At 39.5% G+C, this 15,901-nt stretch overlaps 1 protein-coding gene across 1 annotated transcript in view; it reads left to right on the top strand.

Annotated features, from left to right (window-relative positions):
* The first annotated feature begins 110 nt into the window (after window positions 1-110).
* LOC122758407 (WD repeat-containing protein 70) overlaps window positions 111-15,901 on the top strand; it is a 33,317-nt gene continuing 17,526 nt past the window's right edge. The window contains exons 1-10 of the mRNA XM_044012574.1: window positions 111-157; window positions 910-966; window positions 1,071-1,154; window positions 1,237-1,336; window positions 1,468-1,666; window positions 2,099-2,158; window positions 2,395-2,528; window positions 3,776-3,929; window positions 6,622-6,698; window positions 13,592-13,766. Coding sequence (XP_043868509.1) covers window positions 130-157; window positions 910-966; window positions 1,071-1,154; window positions 1,237-1,336; window positions 1,468-1,666; window positions 2,099-2,158; window positions 2,395-2,528; window positions 3,776-3,929; window positions 6,622-6,698; window positions 13,592-13,766 — 1,068 coding nt within the window. The 5' untranslated portion in view covers window positions 111-129. The remainder of the gene's footprint in view (window positions 158-909; window positions 967-1,070; window positions 1,155-1,236; window positions 1,337-1,467; window positions 1,667-2,098; window positions 2,159-2,394; window positions 2,529-3,775; window positions 3,930-6,621; window positions 6,699-13,591; window positions 13,767-15,901) is intronic.

Below are 15,901 nucleotides of genomic sequence, written 5' to 3'. Positions count from 1 at the left end.
AATTCGTTGCGTTAATAAAAAGCATCATGTGTGTAGTTATGGCACAGACCAGCGGCGGCGCTGTGAGCGCATTTCAAGAACGCAAAGAAAAACTTCCGGAGGTCAGAGTTTATCGACGCCTTTGAAAACATGGACCCCAATAAAGTGGATGGAGGAGGCAAGTGTTTGTTCTTACTCGTCTTATTATTGTTTATATTAGTATTATACAGCTGAAATGTATATGCCGATCCAAGTGGTTGTATTTTCTAGTTAAATTCACACTATTGAGCAGGAAACCATGAACCAAAAGTGTCAAAAGTCGCTGCTGTTTTGCTAGTTTATTTGTTAGCTACCATCTACAATCCCTCTAACTGTGACTAATACAAATTAAACTCTATTAAAAGCTGTTATTGTGTGCATCTTCCATGACGAATTTGCACAGCATTATTAGCAAACACGCAGCGTTTAATATTATATAGTTTGGAACATAAGTTATGTAGTTGAAGAACATTGTGACGGACATCAGGTTTAGATACAGGCACATTTTTAATATATAACGTATGTCAGTACCATGTGATATGGGTTAGATATACTTAACCCACCATGTTTTCAAGTATACTCTTGAATATAGTGGAGCTAACAACCTATGTAGCCTTTGTACTCTTTTTTTTTAATTTATTCTTTTATGACTCACTGAATTTGTCACTGAAGTGTTTTGTAAGCATGAACAAATTAAAACTAGTACTTTAGTAGTCATAGTCAAGGAGTTGCTACAGTATCTTTGTGTTTCACACATGTCAATAAAGTTGTATTTCTTTCTATATATTCAATAGCCACCATTATTTTTGCTCATGATATTTTGTCAATACAGTTTTCATCTTTAAAAAATAATATATCAATCAATAATTGTTGCATTGGTCTGTTTTGCAGCGAGCAAGATGAGCGGTGACGGAGACATTTCATCCGTCATGGGATTTTCTGGGTTTGGTATGTGCAGTTTAGCACAGCTGTTGAAATATTTCATATGCTTAATTTATTTCTTATATTATCAATTAACAATATGAGTCATGATGATCATTATTCCTTTTAAGGTAAGAAAGCCCGCACATTTGACTTGGATGCCATCTTTGAACAGACCCGACGAACAGCCATTGAAAGGAGTCAGCATGTTTTAGGTAAGTGTACCCACAGGCATGATGGTGACACGTTGTTTCATGGTGTATGTGAGTAAGTCATCGTAACTGTTGGATTCCTTAGAGGAGCGAGAGAAGGAGATGGAAGAGGAAGGGGAGAGCTCCAAGTCAGTCAAATCATCAATCCAAAATCAGAAAGACAAAGCATCAGCAGCTGCTTCCAGGTAACCAGTTATTTCTGAGTCATTGTGTCTGGATTAACATTTCCATGTAATTAAATCTGACAGCCTCAGTGGTTAATTAAATGTCTTTCATTAGGTGTAAGTTTTTTCTCTGTTTGACAATTTTCTTGTAGAAAACAGGAGAGTGACAGCAGCAGTGACAGTGGCTCAGAGTCTGATTCGGACTCTGAGCTTATTGGGCCACCAATGCCTCCTCAACACACAGCCCAGGATGATGATGAGCTTGTGGGACCCCCTCTTCCACCCGGTTACACCGGCAGCGCGGCTCAGAGTGATGATGAGGATCAGGAGGAACAAGATGACGATGAGGACGTATGTTTATAATTACCCATATTAAAATGATTTAAACATCTTTTTTTCTTTTTAAATAGCGTCTGTGGTTTTCTTAATGTCAAATGCCAAAAATATTCTGTGTACAAGGTGTCTGAAGGCACCAGTAATTTTACCATTCTACCACTAGATGGCAGCACAAGAATATGTATAGCAAATTGTGATTTTTTTTAGGCTTTAATTACACTATAAATGGATAATGTGCTCCAATTTTATTGTTATCATGTGTATTTCATATATGCATATATAGTGAATCATTACTCATAAATATTGCAGTGCATCGGTCTATACTCTATCCAGGTGTATATAGGCTGTGACTGCAATTTTTTTAGTGTCACTAATTTGCTTAAGTCAAAATACTGTGTAAATATAAATTACTTAAGATACAACCCTAATCTTGTCTTTCTGTTGCAGAGTCCAGTGAAGAAGATTCCAGACACGCATGAGATTACTCTGCAGCATGGCACCAAGACGGTGAGAAATTCTTTCTGTTATTAAGTCATCATAAATCTCTTCTTTGCACAAATATATCAAATGGGTAAATCAGAACAGAACAAACAAAAATAATTGCTTTTATTTATGCTGTATCTATGTTTGTTGTCTATAGAGGAAACAGTGTGTCTATATTGTCAAATATTTATAAAATTACTGTAGCAGGCTTGTTGATTGCATTCTGAATAAAGATGTAAATAAGACAACTGCCTCCTCAGGTGTCAGCTCTTGCCTTAGACCCGTCTGGAGCCCGACTGGTAACTGGTGGATATGATTATGATGTTCGTTTCTGGGATTTTGCGGGCATGGACCAGGCTCTGCAGGCCTTCAGGTCCCTGCAGCCTTGTGAGTGGTGAGTCACTTTCTGAGAATACATCGTGAAACATCAACACAGTTGCTTAACATGTGGTTAATTAGTTTCATGCAAACATCCAGTACACTCTCTCTGCCAAAGTGTACACACATACACAAACATACATTTGTTGAGCTTCATTGAGCCTCATGTTAACTCTGTGACATCCTCTCGTTTCATTCAAAATGACCCTTTCAGAAGCAGATGGTTGAGCTATGTGGGTGTTTGTGTGTCGGTGTGTGTTTATTCTGTGTTTCACTGAAGCCATCATCAAAGATTCAAGTCATTTTGGTTTTGGGAAGTGGAGGACAGAGCTGGAGCAGGCTTCCCCTTGTTAAGAAATGCTACGCCACATTTAATTTGAATACAATGCGATCCAGTAGCCTGTTTGGTTTACTAACAGTCAGGGCTTCATATAGAATGTTGTGGTGTAGAGGTTCACTGTTCGTCTTTCCTGACTCAAAAAGGCAATTGTTCAGCTCAGTCAAACCAAAACAATGAAGATTGTGAGCCTTTGGGGCTATTTAAAGATGCAGATACCTGGCAATTAAAATGGCATTGATGCTGGCCTTACTTTTATTTCAGCAATGGGACTTTTTATTATGTGTACAGACATTTTGTTGCCCCATCTACCCCTGCTGTGTTAATGCTACTGTATAGGAGTTTGACCTGACTTGCTAATCTCACTATGGTTAAGTGGTTCAGATAGTTGTCTGTGTCTTCTGCTGTGCATTGCAGGATGACGTGAGTGCTTTTGAGTGTATAATTGAAAACAAAAAAAAATTACATTTGTCATGTAAGACACTAAGTAAACCTTATGCAAACCATATGTTCTTTATTAGGCTACATATCCTTAACGGAGTGTTTTGTTTGTTTATATTTTACTCTATGTTGCAAAAGAGTGCATTTGTTATTCTTTAAATTTGTTTTAAAATGTCATTAAGTCCTGTTATTGTTACTGTGTTTGTGTGTTGCTTGTCTAAGATCAGAGAGAGTAATCATTAAATCAACATCAGATGTGGCACTGTTTGTTCCTATAGCTACCTGTATCTATGTTTGTTCTTGAAACATTTCCAACATGTTCTTGGAAAAAAAAAACATTTTTTCTTATGTAATCATGCAAAAGCTCACAGATGCTTGACAAACAGACACTAATCGACACCACAGATATATGATTCAAAAGCGTCTTCTGTGTTTTATTCTGTGTCCTTAATATTTGACGTGTCTTTGTGTGTGTGTCCCTTCAGCCATCAGATCAAGACCCTGCAGTACAGCATCACTGGTGACGTCATTCTGGTCATTTCTGGTAATGCACAGGCCAAGGTGCTGGACCGTGATGGCTTTAATGTGATGGAGTGTGTGAAGGGAGACCAGTACATTGTGGATATGGCCAACACCAAGGTATGCATGTCATATATTATGATATTCCAGATGTGCTCACATTTAATTGGAATTATTAATTTTTTATCCCCCTGTTTTTAGTCACTGTTTGTGTTGATCAAGACAATGTGTTCACCACAGTGTTATCACTACAACAACAATAAGCTCAGCATGACCAATCAACATGAGTTATTCTGTAAACTGAGATGAAAGTTTACAACAGAGGGACTGGCTAATATTTTACTGCTCTTTATTTTTTTAACTAAACTGGTGTTTGTTTGAAATTTGCCTTATTTTCTGCTTTTCTATTTGAATCGGCAGTCAACTTGTTATTATTACCTATCAAAATGGTGACTGCCACAATAAAAATAAGACTAAGAGTTGGAATAAACTGGAAAATAATCTTGAACCTGTTATTAATTTCTGTAGCAACAGCAGTGCAGTCAAAAGTGAGTAGTTATTCTAAATGCAGGATGAATGTCTTGCTCTTCTGATCTGTGGGTTAATCTTGCCAACAAGTAATGGTAGCAAGATGTAGCTATAGCTGGACTGTTGTATGTGTGGATAATGGTCTGTGTGGCCCTCTCAGGGGGAGAGGAACACTGTTGCGGTTCAATTCTTGGTTCTACCTGCATCCACAAAGACATCCTACAAAACATCTTAATTAAGTGTCCGTATTTGGTTTTTGCAGAGTTAAAGGAAGCCATATTGGTGGTCACTAACCATCTGTGCCAGCTGCGGTGCATTTAGACATTGTTTATACCACCCATAGGAATTGCTTGAACATGTGAAGGCCCATTGATTACAAGTAGTGTTTTCCTGGATGTCCTAAATTCTTGCCCTGCTCAGTTCCATCTGGTGCAGAAGGAAGCGTTTGGTTCAGTGAAAATGCGTTTTGGCCTGCTGACAACGTCCCAGTCGATTAGTATTGTCTCATGTGATAATTAAGTCCTTGCCTTTATGCTGCCTCTGTTGACAGACAATTACTTCTCTGCAACTCATCCCACTGTGTGCAGAGGGATTTGCCCCACACAGAGGACTGTAATATGTTTGCCTTAACATTATGGGTAATAAATTCAAAATGAAAACAGGAAAAAAAGTTACAAATTTTAAATCCGCTAATCCTCTCGTTTGAAAGGAGTGGTTGAAATGTAAATTACTGACTCTGTCATCAGTGTTCACTTGGATTATTAAAATCATTAGTTCATCTTTTGTCATTTTTTGTTAGTTTTTATTGCACTGGCATATAGTGCACCAGGATATAATGATCAGTCTGAGCATTCCTTTCTAATCTTAGTGAGTCATTTTCAGAATAGAATTGGAAAATTACTCGTCACAGTTCATTAATCAGGCAGTGAGGTGCTGCCTTTTGGGTTTTCCCTGAAATTTAAACTGTCTTTCCTTTTAATTTTGTCAAGCCATGCCATCTCCTGATGACTCTTGCTTGATTCATTGATGGTCCAGCTTTGAATTGTCATCAGTGAGTCGATCTAATAACTGCAAATGATTACACAGACCTATTAAGCCTATATTACACAGATTTAAAATGCAAGCAAAGCATGACCTCTTGTGTTTACTGTTACTATGAATATCAGTCTGTTTCCCTTTAGTCATTTGAAATTTGTTTTTCTTAGCTGGTGAGAAAAAGGAAACAGATTTGTTCAGGAATGCTCCTTTAATCGAATCATGAAGCTCCTCTTCACTGCACAGAGCAGAGAAGCCGCTTAGTCATTCTTAGCCAATAGCGACTGTGTATTTTACCATAAAACTTAACAACCAACCCATTGTTATTAAGCCCTTTTTTTGTCATTAAACGACACTCACTGATTATTAAAGCGGTGTGTTTAAAGTATTTGACATTGAACAGGCAGGTCGCTCTTCCTGATGCACACACATGTCATTTGGTTGACCCCTGCTTTCTCAAGCATCCTGTCAAACAGCAGTATGACATGTCTGGAGTCTTTTTGGTGCACTCTGAAGTGTTCCTCTCTGACCTGGCAGTGGGGGAGGCATCTTGTCGGGGTATTCCTCTCTGAAGTCATTTGTTATGAGTAATTCTCCACAGGACTGCTCCACCAGAGGAAATGTCTAAAAGTTACTGGATTGCTGTTTGAAGCCGGGAGACATCCTTTTGCTTGGTGCTCAGTGGCTCAGTTGATAGTTGAGGGTCAAGGTTAAAAAAATGATCAAACAGTCAACTTTTTATGGACTTGCACTTAACGATATGCTCTTTCTTTTATGCCTCATTCAATAAGACAGCACAGTGAGCACTGCAAGCTTGTGTTTGTGTGTATATTTAAACATTTATCTTCTCATGGCTGTGGCCATATTTTAAATTGCATTATAGTGCACAATAAGCAGGGTGTATCAGTACTGCAATTTCAATATTTTTTGGATGAAATACATTTTGACTTTTAACTCTTGTACCTCCCAGGAACATTTGCTCATGTCTCTGTGGATATAGGCTTCACAGTTGTTGTGTACGTCACCTTACATAATTCTGACTATATGTTTATCCGACGGTGTGACAAAAATGACACAGTATCCTTAACAGTATTTGCACATGATTTGTTGGCAGTGAGTTTTCCAAATTTATATTAATTTACCATAACTGGTTTTTCCTGGTGACTAGCTTTTCCCACCACAGCTTGACCTTTGATACCAAATGTTTTTAGAGCAAATCTGGTCTATTTTAACTTTCCTTTCATTTCAGGGTCATACAGCAATGTTGAATAGTGGCTGCTGGCATCCCAAGATTAAAGAGGAGTTCATGACCTGCTCCAACGATGGGTGAGTTCTACATAAGTGAGCTGTGTCTCGTAGCCAGAGCCTTACTCTTGCCCTTTGTTTGTCTTTAAGTTTATATATTTTACAAAAACCTAATCCTATACATTTTATGTAGGAGTAACAGGACAATGGTGACTAGATGCACACACATATTAAATGTATACATTGGCTAGTCTTCAAGCAAAAAAATGTGTCATTGATGGTAAAAGACATTCATGAAATCTGTTTGGAAAATGAAGAAAACCGTGCTTGTTTTTAGAAATACAGTGTGTTGCCCTGTCTTATTCTGCCTCGAGTTACCAAAATAATGGATTTTGGATTGGAGCTTAGCTTATTCTGTTCTGCTGTTCCACAGATTGTGGCATATTTAATAACAACATTCATAAACGCACATCCTGAGTGCTAAGATTTACTACCTTTGTCCAATTCTTCTTATGTAGAATTATATGCCGTGTCCATGATAATGTTCATCACTGAGCAGACTTCACTCTGCTTTGCTCTCCTCTGTCACCAGAAGGGATTCCTCTAGTCCTGACTAAACCTCTGGAGACTTAACTTGGCCTCACAGCTGTGTACTTATACATAGCTCATTTTACTGTAGACATTATTCATATGTGACTCTTTGTTTGTGTACAGTCATTTAGGCCAGAACAACACTGCAAGAGATAACAATATGTCAGACGTGCATGTCTCCCTTTTCCAGTTATGGGAGCACAGCTTTAGCAGTTTTCACCTCTTTAAGAACAGCACTGTATGGCTGTTAAGGTCGTGGCACATTGTGTGTATAGGTGTGCATGGATGTTTGTGAGTGAGAGCACAGTGATGAGTCTAAGTGAGTGTGACAGGCAGCAGTGCAGAAACCCATGGCTATCATAATTAAGTGGAAACAAGGGCCTGGCTTTGTGGGCAGCCCGCAGCCAAGTGTTTACCACTGAAGCAGCTCTCCCAGATGTGGAGGCTGGTTTATTTAGTTCTTACTGAGGCTCTGGAAATCCTCCCCTGGCACGTTAGCACTGGGTGTTGCCTCTGGCCAGCTCACAGGAGAGGAGCGCACAGGGAGCCATTCACAGGCAGAGCAGCTGCATGTGAGAAGGTTCACAGAAGCAGAGCAGGTCCGCACCACAACCTGAGTCTCACAGAGAGAAAGAGGGAGTGATTAAGAGAGAGCAGACATAGGGAGGGATTGCTTAAAGTGATTTTCAGGTGGAAGAATTTAGCCTCTTAAATCTCTCATGAAGCACTTTTACTTATAATCATAAAGAAATGTGAAGTGCAGTTCAGGGGTTGACCTGACAGAGTGCTTTATTTCTTTGAGGGTCGGCCCACTATTCCTCAAAAATCTCACTTCTTCAATCAAAATATCACCAGTACAAACAAAATAGCTGCCAAGACTTTAACAGGTGCCAAACATGCAGATCATATTACTAAAATATTTGATTCTTTATCTGTGTTGGCTGATCCATCCAAATTTGTGAGGATTTGGATTTTACTCGGCAGATTTTTTTTCGCCTTTTTGGACAGGGTCTGTGACTGTATTGAAGTGACTATAGAAAACTTTTTTTTCTTTTGCTCAAATAACAAATCAGTGCATCCAGATTGCCTCATCTGCTGCTGAGTCGATATACAAAAAGTTCAAAGAAAGAAATTCCATTGCTCTGGTATTATATAACTTGTATATATAAGTTGCATAAAATAATCCTTAATGCCAAACCTAATTTGGAAACCTCAAAAGGATTGGCAGATTGTATGCTTTGTTAAAAGGATGCATTTTTTAATGCAATTTAATAAAATGCCAGACAAAAATGGGTATACCTATGACGTAAAATGTTAATCTGTAATCTGCTTTTTCTTCTCGGCTATGGGCAACAACTTGATTGCCTTATCCAAAACTGTAACACAACCTTCGGTGAGAAAAACCCTCAGAAAATTGGCTGCTGCAAGATGTTTATTTAAGCAAATGTGTTCTGCAGCTGCTGTGAAGGAATGAAACAAAGATGTGACACCGTTGTCCCCCCATTGCTGGACATTTACACTTTCAGCCCACACAGATTCATAATTCTAGTATTGTGGGACAACAGGCAGTGTTTTGTCCTTTCACTGCTCCTCACCACTGTATGTACAATGTCCCATCCACCTTTAGGGCCATCTTTTGAATAGACATGGACTCTGTTGAGGCCTTTCCAGAATGGACCAGCAGTTGGCCCATAGTACCGGTGGGTGCCAGATTAAACACCAGACCAACATCTAAGTTTTCTCCACGTTTTTCTTCCGTGTCAGCCGTCATTGTGTGTCTTTGTTGTGTTTATTTGAATAGGTTATTAAGCATGATCACTGGACCGCCCAGCTTGTTAATTAAAGATCCCCCCCCAAGTTGTGTGGAATCTCATTCACAAGAGCTGCATCCCAACTCCTTGAATGATTTCATTAACCCAGACAGTTTTTTTTCTCTGAGAGGAGATGGATGAGAGGGAAAGCACTGATAAAGCAGTTTGAAAATGCAGCAGCAGGGTGGTTGTGTTTGTTCCTGCACAGTGAGGGCTGAAAGGACCGTGTGCAGAATTGAGCGACTCAAGTCGGTGAAAAGCATTTGTGTTCGGGTTGGTGTGTGAATGTGTCAACATTCCTCATTCTTCTGTCATTCTGGTTGAGAGTTCGTGCAACTGCGATGTTTTCCTACAATATTCATGTTTGATACAAAGCTGCCAAATGTGTAATAAGTCTTTGCTGAAAAGAGTGGGCACCTCTTTGAAAAGTGCAGATTTATTTCTCAGAAGGTGAAGGCAATATGCGCTGAGTCTTCTCCCTGTGGAACAATCTCTTTGGCAAGATTAAACTTGACATAGACTGAAATATGACTGGAACATGTCAGTTGTGCATTTTTTGGACCTGGAGCCTTTTTTATGAACAGCACCTTTTTACAAAATATATGTAAATGTTCTTGAATGAGTTGTTAAAAGATACACTGCATTGATGACAATTGCAAACCATAACTATCATCGAGGAGCAATTTGTTTTAATGGCTTTAATGACACAACTCTGCTGATCCTTGATAGTTTTATTAGGCCCCAAGAGTACACTCAAAAATCCATGCTGTGCTCTCCCTGTGACTTTGAAATTTCTGCCAGAGGAGCATTAGACGGGACAAATGGCGACTTTCTAATTAGGCACATGTGGTACTTTTGTTGAGTCATGTGCACACATAAATACACACGATTTGAGGAATGTTTTCAGGAGGGTTGAATGCCAGGGATTCCCTCCATGTTGGCCTGCTGTCAGGGCTGCAGCTGGACTTGGATGTGTAGATTTATGCAAGGAGACCCAAAGAACAACATGGCAGGTCCTTTTTTTCTTCTGCTGTGGAACAGATTATTAGTTTTAATTGTGTATTCCATCCTAATCAATACATGACACGTGGCATAATCAGGAATTATCATTGAAAAGGAATCATGGTCATGTTACCTTTAGTGAGAATCATTTCCAGCTATTGGTGATACTTGCGCAGAGTGGTCAGCACAAAATTAAGTTCTCGTTTTGGATCCTTTAATTTTGGATACTGCATACTTGCATACTGATAATATCATAGACTATAACCTTTTCAGTGCTCTTAGCCTCTTAGCATATTGCTGCTGTGCAAATAAATGTGATCTGCTTGAAATAACAAGGAAGAACAAGGAGGACAGACGCTACAAAGTGTGTGTGAGCATGTTGGGACAATTCACACAGTTTGACACATCTGGTTCATCCACAGTCCAACGCATCTCTGTTGCCTGCCTTACATCTGAAATGGTGCATATCCTGCCAAAGAATGCACATACCATATCTGTAAGGAGTGCATTTATCCTTCTTGTTCAATCTACAGTCATGACTGAATTTTGACTGACAGTAACTTCTGGATCTTTAGTTTGTGTGTGTGTGTGTCTGTGTGCGCTTGTGCTTGTTTTTGTTACATTAGCACTTTTTCTGGTATAAACGCTGACCTTGTCAGGACCAGTTGTCCCTATGGAGACCAAAAGCCAGTCCTAATGAGGTTGAATCTCATTTCTGAGGTACAGGTTAAGTTTAGGGATAAGATTTTTATTGTGGTTAGGTTAAGGTTAGGCATTAACTGGATATGGTTAGGGTTCACTCATGATACTTTAATGTACACTTCATACTGATACCTACAGTAAGAAAATGCATGATACAGTATTCAGTATTCATAAATGTCAACGCACACAAAAACAGTATCAGATCAAATAAGGGTTGGCTGCAGCTGTTTGTCTTGTTGCTGGCCGACCTTTCTCGCTTCAGTCTGGTATTTTAAGAGAAACACAATGCTTTAGACACAAATAATTATGTTATCCTGTTAAATAACACTAGTCGGTACGTTTCATGACATTAGGAAAGAAAGCAAACTGTATCCAAGTTACAGAAGAGGACACTGTTGGTATCCATACTGTAGCAAATGAGTATCTTATCTTATTTTTTGACTACACTAATGTGTGTATTTCTTATCTAAATGACCTAAATATAAGGTATATTTGTTTAGTAGCAAAGCATCTTATTAAACAGATTCTTCACTTGCCCTGCCAAAGGTCTTTTTAGGATCATCCTATTGCTTCGAGCCCCGGTAATGATGTTGTAAAAATGCTTGAATCAGCATCCCTGTGCACCCACAGTGTATGACCTCAGGATTTCTCCTTTTGCTTCTTTGCTTGAATGGCACTGTGCAGTCTGTCTCCTCCCAAATCCCTCTGTTATTGCCCCTCGTCTGTCTCCGTCATCTGCAATGGAAGATGGAGCATCGTTTCTCTTAATCCGCTTTTCTCATAACACAGCCCCAGTTAGTCAGTCAACCAGCCATAAGACGCCACAACCTAGCTCAGTTGCCGGAATTTGACCAATAAACAACCTCATACAGGACGCACACCAATCTTTTCCCTCTTTCTTTCTTATCTCATCATCTGGGAAAACGATCCTTGCAACCATCACCCCCGCTAGGCCTATAACCTGACAAACAGATAAAATCTGGGGCCATGGGAGTTGTCACTCCTCAGTTGATGTGTGAACGATGGTGCGACCTCGTAAAGTGCACATGCATGACTGAGGATGTATGGGTCTCATTTTTATTACATTCACCTCCCTGTGAAGCGTATATGCAAGTAAAAGGGGTCTGCTGATTGAAGGGAAAACAAGGGTTGCAAGGAAGAAGAAAGGGTGAATGTATTCCCCTTGATTGTTTTTTGTGGTTTCTTTACGTGGCATTTGAATATTTGACATTGCATACATTTTCATTATTATACCTTTTCAAAACAAACTCACCTGAGTGAATATGGTTTGAGACTGCCGCAGATTCATCCTACTAGATGAAAAGGTATTACTTTATGTAATTTTGTTTATTTTTAAATTGAATTTTCTTCAACATTAACATTACACTTAAATCAAACATAAATTAGAACAACCACATAATAGAGTGGTCTCCCCTATGTTATCTTTCTGCTCTGACAGGTAATCTTGTGCAGTCTCTGGTGGGCTTTGTCTTTTTGGCTTTATCCCTCTGACAGGCAGCAGTGCCATGTTTTGGAAAGAGCCCTCACGATAAATAGCATTCCGGGTTTTGTGTGCTACACGAAAGGTTATGTTGTCTTTATTGGCTTGACAGACGCCTTTAGTCTTCTGTAAACAAAATAGAGATGTCTGTGTGAGGTAGCAGGTGGACCAATTTGTCATCCAGTCTGGCGATCACTCCGTCCTACTCACACACACACGCATGTGTCCATGTAAACACTTACATGTACAATGACTGTACAATGCAGTAACCTTAACTTTGAACTGGGAAACCTCCTTTTATATACGTGGCTTTTGCACCTATGAAGAACTTGAGTTTATGTATGCATCAAACAGAGTTTTATATGACCCTTGCCAGTTCTCACTCAAACCGTATGTCTTCAGTTGGCATTTGTATCACATTGTTCGTCTTATCCAAACACAGTTGAGTGTGTGTGTGTCTGTGACTCTGTATCCAGCCACGAAGGAATCTTTGCCTGGCTGTTAGTAGCAGCTCTGCCTGTGTGTTTATACTCCTCTGCTGACCTCGTGACCCACAGGTCATGATGATCACGAAAGCACGCTGTAGGTCACAGACACATTTGGACACACACTCTGTCTGGTATGAGTGTTGGTGTGATTATGTGACAGGGTTTTTCGTTGTGTGTAATGTATTTCAATAAATGAATATGAACCTTAAGGTTTCTTTAAGTGATTTGTGGTATTAGTAGGTATATTCTTTTGTCATTTTTGGATCATTCATTCTCAAATACTGACAATCACTTGGGCAAATCTAAATAATCTAGTTTTTCTATCCTCTATGGTGATTACTTTATAAATAAGATAATTTTACCAAAATTTCATCACCTGCTTGGGACATATATATTTGTATATATATATATATATATATATATAAACAAAAAGAAAGGAAATATATATAAAATAAAATAATATATATATATATATATATATATATATATATTGTTTTACCTCCCTTTCTTTTTGTTTTTTTACACTTGCATATCTGGAATATCTGCACTCGCAAGTTCTCATTTGCAGTCCTTCAGGTTGTGTAATGTGTTAAACAGATGTACAAGAGAGAATCAGAATTTCATGGAAGCTTCAGACATGGCTGTCAGACTGATCTACTGTTCTGCTGTTCTGGTGTTTGCTCACCCCTCACCCTGCAATAGCTGCCGAACCCCATGTTCATGTGAGGCAAACATGACTGGGGCACACTGTATCTCTATAGGAGTCAGATTTATTATGGTGACGGGTAGTGTTAATGACTTAATGTGTTTTGAGGGACAGGCATGTCATGACTGATTCATGGCAGTTGGGTGAGAGTAAAATTCTCTGTCTGTTCACAGCACGGTGCGCACATGGGACTTGAGATCGGAGAAGAAGCACAAGGCTGTGTTCAAACCCCGCTCCCTTCAGGGAAAGAAGGTCATACCCACATGTTGCACCTACAGCCGTGATGGGAAGTTGATTGCGGCAGGCTGCCAGGATGGCACCATCCAGATCTGGGACAGAAACCTCAGCGTAAGTCTTAAAACACACTCGCATACCAACCGCCATGATGTGCAAACAATGTGGTTGTAAACATAGGATGTGTTATGGCCTTGGGTACAGGAGTCATGAGACTCGGGTCATCCGGTCACAGGCCAGAAGGGTCAGAGTTCAAGAAGTCACCAGCACTGAACACAATTCATGTAGCCGAGAATAATATTGAGTATATTTTTCATTCAGCCTGTCAACAATAATATTTAATATTTTCACTATCCAAGTTTAGTGTGTTAACATGCCAGCATTAGCATTCACTTGCTGGCACTCATTAGGATCGCAATGTCATTATTTGTGTAGGTTTAAGTCTAAATTTCTTGATAGATTTTGATCTGAGGTTGAGGTGATCACTTGAGTTTTGAGCTAAGCGTCAGACAGAAATATTGTCCTTAGAGCCACACCACAAGTATGACAAAACACAGCTGATTATGTAACTGAATTACCTGATGTATGGTGATTGAGCTGAGTTCCACAGAAGTTGCTGGGAGGCCCAATCAACATTTTCCCTGCGTAGGTTTTCCAGTATTAGTTAATTAGGCAATTATGTGATCAAAGTTCATTCAATTTTTTACAATTTGCATTGTTGAGGTAATAGTTGATCTTGGCTCATAAGAAGCATTGCTCTCCCTCATTTGGCTATTTTCACTTGACTTACCGGACTAATGTTTATTGTCTATAAAAATGACTTCCATTCCCAGATGGAGAATGCATTTTCTCCATATTTCACCATGAGGCACTTCTGTAGCTTTCAAATGTTACATCACTGACAGTTACTCTTTAACCTGTCTACTCTTGAGTTTGTCTTGTTGATGTCTGTCACAGTGACACCCTGACCAGCACCCTATTTTGCCTATTTTGCACCCTATTTTTCATACACAGATGGAAAGAGGGGGAAAGGTGTGTTTGCATTGAAGCACATGTTTTGAGTCCAGGCAGAACTGACAAGTCAATATTTTCAAAGATGTGTTGCAGGCGACATTCCTGAGAGATAATCTCTTACATTATGGCTAGCTCTTTTTGCAAACACAATTTCACTCACCTGTGAGTACTAAAACACTCTGGACCAACATTTTAACATGGCAAATACAGATGATGTAGGACTGCGTACAGATATTGTTAAATATATCTCTAGAATTTCTAGTGATATTCATTTGCTTCAATTTATGTATTTTCATCTGTCCAACCTCATTAGACAAGGTTGAATGCTTTCGTCCATTTAAATGAGAAAAGCAACGGTGACATTAAGCTACAGTTATTGAGTTGGAACAGACAGACAGAGAAGCTTATCCAGATTAGTCAAATGAGAAGTAGGCTACATGACAATTATTCCCAACAGTCAACTTTCCAATCATAGGACTTAAGATGTTGGTAGATGGAGGGGTGTTGGTTTTTCCCTACGAGTGTGTCTGTGCTTGTACAGGCTTCCATCTCTTCTTCACTCACCCATCACTCTTGCCCTGGACCTGCAAACCATAAGCGATTGGGTTAAAGCTCTCGAAATTTATTGCCCCCTCCTTCTCCAAACTAAATATTTACCCTGCGTCCCATAGCAGCTTACAATAGTGATGTCTGTTGCCTTACCACTGGAGCCTGCCTTGTCTGAATGGCTGAAAATTTGAGTCAGTGCCCTCTGCCCTAATCAGCAACCTGTGCTGCTGAGTCAAATTCAGCCACAACCCTAAAAGGGAGTTGACCTCTCGGTGCTTTTATTGCAGCTGCTTCACAAACTCAAATGAAGACTCATGTCCGGAATATGCAGGCAGATCAATCACGATCAATCATGTACATGACCTTGATCTAAAGCTCAGTCTGAAGAGAAGCTATTGAGGCTGACACATCCGTGCTCTTGAACCCTGACATTGGTTGATTGATCCTATGATGGGAGTCAAGTAGGTCTCTTTTTAGTGGACTGCCACAGAGAGTGATTGCATGCTCATTCCCTGACCAGAGGGGTCGGTGCCAGAATTACAAGACTGCATGTAAATGGTTGCCAGGTAATGTGCACTCTCTGCATTGTACATTGAGGGTGCAGATCTTTGTTCCAAAACATTACCACAGAGACCTAAGGAATGCTATGATGTCATTGGTGGACTTAGATGCTTCCAGACTTCAAA

The sequence above is a fragment of the Solea senegalensis genome, linkage group LG21 (genome assembly GCF_019176455.1).
Source record: "Solea senegalensis isolate Sse05_10M linkage group LG21, IFAPA_SoseM_1, whole genome shotgun sequence".
NCBI classification, from domain to species: Eukaryota; Metazoa; Chordata; class Actinopteri; order Pleuronectiformes; family Soleidae; genus Solea; species Solea senegalensis.
This window is presented reverse-complemented; position numbering and strand designations above follow the sequence as displayed.